Source organism: Crocodylus porosus, unplaced genomic scaffold (assembly GCF_001723895.1).
Source record: "Crocodylus porosus isolate Cpor-Errol unplaced genomic scaffold, CroPor_comp1, whole genome shotgun sequence".
Taxonomy (NCBI): domain Eukaryota; kingdom Metazoa; phylum Chordata; order Crocodylia; family Crocodylidae; genus Crocodylus; species Crocodylus porosus.
The window spans coordinates 62,069,034-62,080,727 of NW_017728943.1; the positions used below are offsets into that span (position 1 = coordinate 62,069,034).

Consider the following 11,694-nt stretch of genomic DNA (forward strand, 5'->3'; position numbering starts at 1 on the left):
GCGGGGCACATGCACCTCTTGAGATTGGCCCCTGACTCAGCACTGCTCAGGACAGGGCAGTTTTTTTGCCAAGCGGGCCGGCGGTGCCTTGGGTGGGGGGGTTGCACACTAAGCCACGGCACAGAAGTATAGGAGTGGATATAGGGCTTTTGGCCTGCCCACCAGTCACCCCTGCACTACAGCATTTTTATCTTACTCAGAGTCTGTTGACGTCACTACAGCTGCAAAACACAGGTGCTTAAATCTGCTTTTGAGGTTCTGATGGCAGGATCAGGACCTAGTTTAGTTTCTCCAGCTGTTTCATAGTTGTTAGGGTGGGAAGGGACCTCAGTATAGCATGAAGTCCAACCCCTTGCCCTGGGCAGGAAAGAGTGCTGGGGTCATATGACCCCAGCTAGGTGCTTGTCCAGTCTCCTCTTAAAGACCCCCAAGGTAGGGGAGAGCACCACCTCTCTTGGAAGCCCATTCCAGATTCTGGCAACCCTTACCATAAAGAAGTTCTTCCTGATATCCAATCTAAATCTGCTCTCTGTTAGTTTGTGGCTGTTGTTCCTGGTGATTTCAGGGGATTCCGTGGTAAACAAAACATCTCCAGTTTCTTGTTCCTCCCCCCCCGATGAATTTGTAAATGGCCACAAGATCCCCCCTCAGCCTTCTCTTGCAGAGGCTGAAGAGATCTAGGTCCCTTTGTCTCTCCTCGTAGGGCCTTATCTGCAGGCCCCTCAAGGTTATCTACGTCCCTCTTGAAGTGCGGTGCCTAGAGCTGGATGCAGTACAGTACAGGCAGTCCTCGACTTACAATGTTTTGAGTTACAACATTTTGCACTTACAACATTTATAAATTGACACCCTGTTTCAACTTTATGACATCAGTTTTGACGTACAACGCTTGATCTGATGCGACACCATGCCATCAAACAAGTTTGCTGCATCGCCCATCTCCCTGGAGAACATCTGTCCAAACTTCCTTGGACACTTTCTTTAAGAAAGCAGACGAGGCTCCAGAAAAACCTGCAGCCAAGACTCCTGAGAGGACTCCAACCAAGAGCCCTTCAAAAAGTCCAACCAAAAAAGTCACCTCAAAGAAGTCCTTCCAAATCAATATGATTGCTATTTACAATATAAATACATTAATGTAGCTATATTACTCATCTATAATTGATCAAGTACAAAATTCTGAGATATTTTTGGTGACAATAAGGTATTGAGCCTTCGTTCAGGAGCCAATCCCCCATTTATAATATCGTTTCTTATAAGAAGATTGGTTCCAAGTTACAACGTTTCGACTTAAGATGCAGTTTTCAGGAGCCAATTGTGTCGTAAGTCCGAGGACTTCCTGTACTCCAAATGCGGCCTGCCCAATGCCACATAGAGCGGAAGGGAAGTATCACCTCCCTGGATGCGTTCGTGATGCATCTGCTAATGCATGATAGAGTGTGGTTAGCTTTAGTGATTACTTTGTCACATTGACGTTTCATATTCATCTTGGAGTCAACTATGACTCCAAGGTCCCTTTCTGCTGCTGTGCGGCTGAGAAGGTCATCCCGTAGCCTATAGGTGTGTTGGTGTTTCCCTTTCCCTAGATGTAGCACTTTGCATTTGTCTTTGTTGAACTGCATCCTGTTCTTTTCTGCCCAGTTTGCCAAAGTCCAGGTCCACCTGGATTCGATCCCTTCCCATTAGTGTGTTTACTTTACCTCATAATTTTGTGTCATCCACGAATTTGGACAGAGTGCTCTCCACACCCTCATCCAAGTCTTTGATGAAGACATTGAATAGCACCGGTCAAAGGACCAAGCCTTGGGGACCCCACTGCCCACATCTTTCCAGGTCGATACTGACCCGTCCACCACCATTCTCTGGGTGCGACCCAATTTGCCACCCACCTGACTGTAATCATCTATGTCACAGCCGCTCAGTTTGTTTATAAGAATAGGCTGAGATACCGTATTGAAGGTCTTCTTAAAATCCAAGTAGATGACATCTACCTTGACTCCTGCATCTAAGTATTTTGTGACCTGGTCATAAAAAGTAACAAGGTTAGTCAGGCAAAATCCACCTTCTATGAACCCATGCTGGTTGCCCTTCAGCATTATTTTTCTTGCTTTCTTGCTAAGCTCCTACAAATGTGATCCTTGATAATTTTTTCAAAGGTTTTCCTAAGGATAGAGTGAGACTAACTGGCTTATAATTACCCGAATCCTCCTTCCTCCCCTTCCTGAAAATAGGGATCACATTGTTGATGAATCCCTTATTCCTGAATGGTAAAAATGTTCTTAAAGATAGGATGTTCCTGACTGTAAAGCTCCACGGAATGCTGAAGACTGGGAGGACTTATAGCTGCAAGTGCTATATACATGTTTAATTGAAAATTAAATTAAAATTGATTGAATTTTAAGTTGAAGGTGTCCGACTAGGTGCCTCCAACAAGTCATGTTGAGGTTGTGAGCTCTCTCAACTCCCAAGGATGTGAAAGACCTGTACAGTTGCAATCTCTATTGATGTAGTGTTCAAAACCAAGATTTGAGACTTGTCTTAATGCTTTTGAACCAGCCTTATGTGTGGAGATATTGTTTAATACTTAAAATTAAAAAAAAAAAAAGAGGTAAGGGTAAGGAAACAATTGTATACTAAGAAACCCAGACCGCCCTAGTTTGGATGCAGTTATGCAAGGTGTCTGATACTGGGATAGTTTGTTTCCCTTTCCATATGTAAATAAGCAATTGTGCCTTTGTATAGGTGCTAGCGAATTGCCCATCAAGAATGACCTGGGGGTGGGGGTGGGCAGTGATGGTGTGCCATGCGCCATCACCCTGCGCTCCTGTTGCCTCCCAGGAGTGGGGGAGGGAAGCTTGCACGTGGTGGCCACTGCTATTGCTCGGTATCTAGCCACGCACCACCCCTCCACTCTGCGTCCAGCTGTCAGTGTGCATCTGTCTGTGTGAAACACTGATTGGTTGTTTCAGTAAGCATTGTGATTGTCTTCCAAAACAACCAATCATAGTGCTCCAGGAACGTTACGGACAGATAGACAGACGCAGATGGACAGACTAACCCTTTTATATATATGGAATATATATCAGACCAATATAAAAGTTTTGGAAAGGAAATCCTAGTTCTAACAAATAATTGACTTCAGCTGAACCTACCCTGCCTTCTAGCAGACTTTGGATGAACCTGACTAACTATGTCTCTAACCAGTAATGCCATACTTGTACAAAGCCATCTGTGGACCAGCCCCACATCTAATGCAGAAGATTGTATTGAAAAGGAAGAAAACAAAGTAAAGAAACTCAGCATCGGCAAATAGTAACATCAGTACTGCTGCAGCTGTTGTTGATGGTGAAAATACTTGACTGTTAAGTTCCTGGCTAGTCTGGAAAGGCTTTGGCAGACATAAAAATGCTCAGGAAGTGGTTCCATTAAAGTCCAGGTTCTACTCTCCTGAGAGAAATTAGGGCAGGTGCTGAAAGGTTTGCAGGGTCTGGGGTAGATATTGGAAACTATAGAATTCAGAGAGAACCTACAACTGCAGATCGTTTAGTGCATCCAGCATCTCTCACTTCCACCATCTGATTAACAAGACTGGGGAAATACTCTATTTCTGGCCTCCTTGAAAATGATTGCTTTAAAGCAGGGATGGGGAGCTGGAGCAGATTGCTTTAAACCTGCAGCATGGGTGCCGTAAATGGCATGGGCAGCTGGTGTGTGTGGCACCCAGCAGATAGCACAAGGGCAAGTAGGGCAGAAAGCAGAGCACCAAATTGGGCAGGGAAGCACATGGAAGGCAGCAGATTGGGAAGGGGATGAGAGAGGCACTTGAGAAGTGTGAGGGCCTAGGTTGAGCAATGCCTACCCAAGAGATTGGCCCCGACTGAGTTGTCTGCAACTTCTAAGCTGCCAGGATCCCTCTGCACACAGGCTGCTGGTGTGCTTAAAAAGAGACTGCTGGCAAGGGTGCAAGGGTGTTCCCCTGCATGAGAAGCCAGGCTGTGCTCCTGGCGCCTTGCCTCTCTGGACTGGATGCTTCCCAGTCCTGGAGAGATGCTGGTTGGAGGGCAGGAAGGCAGCAGCCTTGCACTGTTGCCTGGGGAAAAGCCCGGTGCTGGGCTGCAGTCACAATTCAGAGGCATGGGATGAGCCAGGTAGCCCATGCCCATGGTGAGGGGTTACTGTATTGACTGCCACTGCCACCTCACCACAGTGCAGTTTGGGCAGGGTTGGCTGGTGTCCTGCCCCAACAATTACATGAGGGAGACATTTCCACTCTCTGCAATAGCTTCAGGAGTGCTGCCAGGGCTCTGCATTTTCCTCACACAACCCAGCTAGCCCCCCTGGAGCTTCGGGGTGCCTGGCAATCCTGAAACAGCCCTGCAAGCCCAGGGCCAAAATAAGGTAGGGTTAGGCTGCCTTTGTGGACTCCCTTCCCACTGTGCAAACAAGCACAGGTGGGCACTGGGAATGTCCCTTCCTCTGACTGATTTGTCCCTTCCCCAGGCAAGATTGGGTCCCCCTTTCATGGCCCGCCACTTAACTGTAACCTTCCAAGGCAGGAAGGCCAGTGCAGGGGATCTGATTAGTGAGCCAGCAGATGCAAAGAGGCTAGCATCAGGTCTGCTGGATAGGCTGCCAACATCATTCTCCTCAGCGACCTGAGTATTCAGAGCTGCCTGTCACGGCACAAAGGACCTGACACCTCCCAGGGCATAGTAAATGCAGCGAGATCCATCTGTTGTGTAACTGAAATGAAAAGAGGACTAGGTGCTTGGTTAATTTCTCTGCTATGTCCTCCGCACCTGAGCGTTTCTGCTGGGGAGTAGGCTTGATAGAATGCAATTTATACCTAACGGGCACTCTTTTCCCAGCAATCCCTATTGTCTCCCAACAGTCAAAGGCTTGTTATCCCTGCCTTAGACACTAATCAAACAGAGGCAGAATTCTGGACCTCTGCCTTTTTATTTGCCAATGGCAGCCCCAGCTTCAGGGTGGGTGCCTGATGGGGAAGTCATTGTGGAGGGGGTTTCTTGGAATGTATCCTTAAAAGACAAATGGGTGAATCCCACAAATCCTTTCAGCCCTGTAAATGCTGATGCTAAATGTACCCGTGTCTGTGCTAAGCCCTGTTCCAGCATTACCACCTGAATGTTTGTACAGAGATATCTAGCACCCCCCAGATTTGTGTTGGTGTGGGATGAGGATCTGAAATACCCCAGTGTCTGAGCAACCTAATTCACAGAGGTGGCAGAAAAAGTGCTTGGGGCAGGTCCCAGACATAGGAATGGGAGCCGGGAGGGAGATCAGCCTTGTGCTGTCAGGGGACCTGGCCTTCCTTCTTGGTTATGCCACTGGCTTCTCATGGAGTGACCCTGCTACTTTTGCAGTCACCCTAGCATCCCAGTATGATATAGAAGCATGAATGAACTTTGCTTTTCACAACACAAGACAAATTCTGTCCCTCACACAGTGCTACATGAAAGCACTAAGAAATTAAGTGACTTATCCCAAGGCACAGGAAGCCCTGCCAGAGGTGAGGCCAACATGTTCTGAGATCCAGTCTGTTGCCTCAAACACTGCCCTTCCACTGAGTGTTGAAAAGCAGTTTGGGCTGTAGTTTGCAGGATAACAGAAAAATTCTTCTCTTGCAGGGTGTAAATGATGTGATTGAAAGATCCTAAACCTCTGTAACTCCTCTTAAATACTCTGTGCCAACCAGAAGTCCTCAACCATAGTATCTGCTTGGATACCAGAAGGCATGAGTTTCAAACCTCAGACTGTGCTAGGTACCCTGTTCAGGCTCTGAGCTCAAAGGTGGCTGGATGTGTTGATAGTCACATCACCTCCTTCTACACTAGGGAAACTAGTGTACCTTGGGCAGACCTGAGATTTAACCTTTGACTGTAGTAGGTAGAAGCCACAGCCAGTTAGGGTTCCCATTGTGCTAAGCCCATTACAAGCATATAGTAAAAGACTAATATTTAACACCGCTTCACTCCAGAGCTGTCAGCTTTGGGTCCCCATCCTGCAGTCCAATATCACATGGGCAGGGGACTGCAGCAGAAGGGCACCTTAGTTCAAGACCAACTGCTACCTTGTGAATGAAGCTAACAAGTAGGGGCCGGCCAGAGGAAGTGTAACAGGTACATGAGCTTATTTCCTTTTGCTGTTTGTGGCAGAATTTATAACCACAGAGGATTTTTGTGTTCAGTCCTGCCTGGCTCTATGACTGAGAAGATGCCATTATTCATTTTAGAAATCACTTTTCTGATTTTTTTTAAATAATATCTGTAGCTAAGGTGCTTTCAGTTCACAGGTGAGTCTTCTGATGAATAGTCAGGCATTCTGTAAACTGAAATCAATAACCAGTTGGAAGCATACATTTCATTGGTGACATGCTTGTTTTTGTGTATGCTTGTTTTTGTTCCATCCAGGCTGGAGTTCAAGCCTTTGTTTCCATGACAGAGCAGGTAAATGAATTTGAGAGAGTGATCAGTCTAGCAGAAAGGTTGGTTTTGCTATGTGCCTTTTCTCAGTACAAAGATGTCTTTTCTATCAAAGAAATAATAACCCACTTATCCCTTAAAACAACCCTTACCAGCACTTGTCCTATCTGGATCCCACAATGCTGTAGATTTTTACTCTCCTGACTTCACTCACAGAAAAAGGGAAACAGAGACATTAATTGATTGGCCACAATGTTGCTTGCCATCATGTCCAATTTCCCACCACCTGGCCTTTCTGAGTTCTCATTTATATCAGTGCCCAATGAGTATAAAATACTCCTGTTCTGAACTGCTAGCATGTTACACTTACTACTAACTGGTATAAATGATAATTAGGCTACTAGTGTGGAATCAGGTCCTTATGAATCCATGGCAGAGCCAGGAATGGCACCTGTGGTTTTAACTCTTAGGCTTGGCCTACACTACAAAGCTTGCTGGCAAAGCTATGCTGATGCAGCATTTCACAACCCATGTGTCATGACCCAAAAGTGGGTCACAAGAATATATGAAACGATTGGAAACAAACTTGGATCAACAAACTTTAAAGATCAATTCTCCTTTAAAGGAGAAAAATGTGGGAAACACTGGGGTTTCCCTTGCAGGCTGGCAGAGTTCCACTCTGGGCATGTGTGGGGCTGGGGCCTGGGCATGTGGGGCAGTGGGTTGGGAGTGAGGGGGACTGGGCTGAGATTGGACATCAATGTTTACAAATCAGTCCTGGTGCAAAAAAGGTTGAGAACCACTGGATTAGGGGACCATCAGACCTTTTACCAACTTAACTGTTCCAAGAAACCTCCCCCTTCACAACATCTACACATAGTGATACCAACAGAGAAGGGCTCCTGACCACAGAGCTCCTGTTGGTCAAGGAGATGGAGTGGCAAAACTAGTAGGAAATTTCCAGATGCCGTTATGTGCTGCACCTCCACCTAGGGACTTTGTCAGCAGAGCTAGGTGGCCAGTAGCCAGTAGAGAAAAGTCCTGAGACTTGTGCCTTGTCCACTGGCCTTTTATGATTTAATGCTAAGGTTTTGGTATCTGTATGCTTAAAACAACAGGGGGGAATGAGTCAGATCTATAGGCTTGCATGCTAGTGTGCCTGCTAATGAAAATGTGAACAAGCCAAGTCTGAAAAAAGGAAACAATAAGATGATGTGGTACATGCGCTCTCAGGGGCCTGCAGGCAACCCCTAACTCCTCTTCTTCCAAGGAAGCAACATGATTGGAAGATGCAATGTTTGGGTTACCTATTTTGCAGGACCTCATTGCCCAGAGCTGTTAATTGCTATCTGACACCTACGGATATGGAATAAAGGGGGTTAGGCCTTATACTTGAAATAAAATATACTTGAAATAAAAAGTCTGCAGGGTTTTACTGGGGGCTGCACACAAGCAGTTAAAAGTAGAGTTAGACTTCTAGTCAGCTGTGGTATTTGCTCTATAGCAAGATACTTCTGTTGTGACACAGGAAATCAAGATAAATTTATTCTTGGATGGGTGCTGGGGAAGATTACATATCTATATCCTCTCTTGTAAGGAAAAACAGACTACAGTGTTGTCTCTCTAAACAGAGTTGTTGAATACAAATGAACCTAACGGTTGGTTTTGACTTATTCCTTATAGATAAAAATTGATGCAGTGTAACAGGCTAACACAGAAAATCTGCTTTATGAAAGGCAGAAGTTAGAGCAGGGTGGCATGTTAGAGACTCAATGGTTCAGAGAGCCATAAGATGTCATATGCAACAGCCAACTTTATCAAATGCTAAAGTCAGAAGCACCTCTGTGCTTTACGAAAATAATTGTTTACTGCATTGGTGTGAGAGAAACAATGATTTGAAAGGCATCTGTAGGCATAGGGGTAAAACTGTTTTTCTTCGTCTAGAAAAGCAAAGGAAAAATCCTGGAAATATCAAGACAGCAAAGATTCATTTTCAACTTATTTTTTCACATGTATGCATGTATGAATCATGTGTACAAAGAGAGACTGGCAGCCTGGGAGACTGGAAACCTCCCTCTATCCATAATATGGGGTATCAGGAGACATTGTTTTACAATGTCCTGCCAGAGTATCTCAGTCCTGGCTTTAAGCTCATCTCCAGATAAAAAGTGTACCATTTCAATCAGCAGCTCTGGGCACCAGCTGAGGCGGGACCAGAATCCCTCTTGGGAGCCTTTACCTCCAGGGGCAACCCTTCACTGCCCCTGCCCAGCTGTAGGAGGAGTCTCACACTCAGCAGTGCATCTGGGGGTGGGGGCCAAGCAGAATGATACTGCTCCCAACCTAGGGATTTTTTTCTCACAGCAGGAACAGCCCTGCATCTAGTAGCATATCTGGGAGGACTGGAGCAAAGGAGACCCCCCAGAGCAGCTCCCACAGGACTGTGCTGGACTCCCTTTCTGCTGCTGTTGCCTGGCCTACCCCACCCCTGCCCTGGGTGCTGAATTACCTTGCTACACCTCTGACAGGTATAGCTAACTGATCCAACTTCTCTTAGCATGACTGCAGTGCTATTGATCTGAAAGAGCTTTATAGTGGTCCACAAATTAGCTGCACACCCTCCTTGAGTGCGACCCTAATCCCTTTCTTTTACCCAATCTGCTGCTATATTTTCTGCTTCCTTTCCTGTCCTCCCTGTCTGATCCAGTGCTCTCATTTCTGCTTTCTGCCCTATCTGATGCTGTACTGCTTGTCCCTTCCCCAATCTGCCACATGCCACACACACAGGCTACACACAGGGTACCATATGTGGCACCTGTGTTGCTGGTTGCCCCCCTCCTCCCTCAGTCTAGCCGTTCCTACACAGGAAGGAGATTACTGGTATACGGTATATCCCCTCCAAAGAATAATGCTACCGGTGAATAGGTACACGTCTCATTGACAGGAATGAAAACTGGTGCCAAAATTATGCATAGATCAGGCTTTTGAGAGTGTGCATAGAGGTGAAAGGATAGTTCCATTGTCATGGGCCCTTCAGTCCCAGTGGCTTTGGTGGGAATGACAATGAAGCCAATCAGTGCTGCTGGTGGGTGCTCTCTGTCACTGTCATGGCATACTTTGGGGTCCATCTGATTCAGAGCAGAGCACAAGGACACCACAGTGTAACTATCCAGGTGATCAGGAAGAGTTCCCAGTGCTGTCCTTTCTACTCCATTTCTCCTGTCTGTTAGCTCCTGATTATGTCTCTTATGCCCTGTTTTTATTTACATTAAAGTTTAGCACAGGCCCTTTGTTCTGTCTGCAGCATACCTCATATTATGTCTGCTTTTTTTTCTCGGAGACATAAAGAAGGCTATTTGGTATCCAAAATCTCCCAACTACACAATTAGTCCAATAAAAGATATCACCCATAAAAATCTTTGCCTCTTGCATTGTTCCTGGACCAACAACCTTCTACCTTTGCTACCATAGGAAGTCCATTCTGTGCTTAGCCACTAGAGGGCACCATGTGATTAAGAGGCTCATGATTTCCCCTTAGATACCACAAGGATACCTTTCATTTTAGAGCAGCTTTTGCACTTCACGAATACAGCTTTGATTAATCTCAGCAGGCATGTGGGTGAAGATTGCAGCAGAGAAGAGGACACATTGGGCTGTTTGTCCTCAGAGGAGGGTAGATAACGTTCCCAGTGTGGTCCTGGCTGGTGCAGTCCTGCCACTACTAGAGGTAGCCTTAGTCTTTGATGTAGGATTCCTTTGGAGACTTGCTGGTAGATGCTGACGTGAGGAGGTGCTGAATCAGCATAACCTCTCGATATCATGACCAAGCCTCCTCCCTTAGTCTGCTCTTTGCAATAGCTGGACCATGTGGCTGACTCTGACCTCCAGCAGAATGGAAATGAAAGCATACAGTGACACTATGCAAGAGGTTAGGACAGGAGGTGCTGAAAAAAAAGATTCATCCATTGGAAATTGCAGTGACAGCTTGTAAAAAAATTGCCCTCTGTTCTTTAATGGTTTAAAGTGGTCTCCAGCTAAGCTATAGGTTTCCTTTGAAAGATGGCCCCTTGAGCACCACGGTGGTTCTGGAAGAGCCTGTAACTCTTGTTTACTTCTCTAAAAGATACAAGTGCTTAGCTCTTCTTAGGGTTTGGCTTTCTGTTTCAGTTTGCAAGACTGGCCAAAACTGCACCCAGTTCATGGCAGCAGTCCTGACAAGCTTGCTCTTGGGCAGGCTCTTGTAGTGGCTCAGGACTTGCTGTCCCTTAGCAATTACTATGAGTGCCTGGAAGAGCAAATCTCTTTCTTTTCCTTCTGAATAAGCCCTGGTAAAAAATGGTCAGCTAAGTATTACAGCAGCCATAATTAGAATTATATGTTGAATTGCCTCTGTTCTATGGCACTGCTGTCACTGTGATGCTAGCATGTCCAACTTTGCACTTGGGTTTACAATTCAAGTTATAAAGCAGTACAAACTTTGTATAAGATTTTATTTTCCTTGATTTTACCAAACAAAATATTTGAACTGCAGCTGGTTTATTCTGGGGCTTGGAACCTGCCTATCTGCTCTTTGAGAAGCACAAAGACAAGTTGGTGGCTATTGAAGAGGTAACACATATTCATTCTTTTAAAAATAATCCTGGTTTACTTGAGTCTTCCACTGTTTTGATCTGATGGTCTATGTAATACATTTCTATGTGTGTTTTATAGAGCGGATATTTCTATCTATAGATATCTATAGATAGAAATAACACTGAGATTTAAAACAAAAATATTTTATAGATTTCATAGACATTTGGGCTGGAAGGGACCCTGGAGGATCATCAACTCCAGTCCCCTGCCCCAGAGGCAGGAAGTGAGCAGGGATCATAGGATCCCAGCAAGGTAAGCATCCAAATGTGTCTTGAAGGCATGCAAAGTGTGTGCTTGAACCACCTCCAGCGGCAGGCTATTCCAGACCTTGGGGGCTCGGACAGTGAAGAAGTTCTTTCTTATGTCCAGCCTGAATTGGTCGTGGCAGAGTTTGTGACCAGTTGATCTTGTAATCCCTTCGGGTGCTCTGGTGAACAGACGTTCTCCCAGATCCTGATGAGCACACCTGATAAACTTAGAGGTGGCCACCAGATCACCCTTGAGCCTGCGCTTTTCCAGGCTGACGTGTCCCATAGCTCTCAGCCTGTTGTCGTAAGGTCTGTTTTCCTGACCTGATCATGCACATGGCTCTCCTCTGCACCCTCTCAAGTTTCTCCACATC

At 45.8% G+C, this 11,694-nt stretch overlaps 1 protein-coding gene across 2 annotated transcripts in view; it reads left to right on the forward strand.

Annotated features, from left to right (window-relative positions):
- TATDN3 (TatD DNase domain containing 3) overlaps positions 1-7,042 on the forward strand; it is a 21,536-nt gene extending 14,494 nt beyond the window's left edge. For both annotated transcript variants that reach the window (XM_019549452.1, XM_019549453.1), the window contains exon 10: positions 6,429-7,042. In XM_019549452.1, the coding sequence (XP_019404997.1) occupies positions 6,429-6,644 (216 nt within the window). In that variant the 3' untranslated portion in view covers positions 6,645-7,042. The remainder of the gene's footprint in view (positions 1-6,428) is intronic.
- The last annotated feature ends 4,652 nt before the right edge of the window (positions 7,043-11,694 follow it).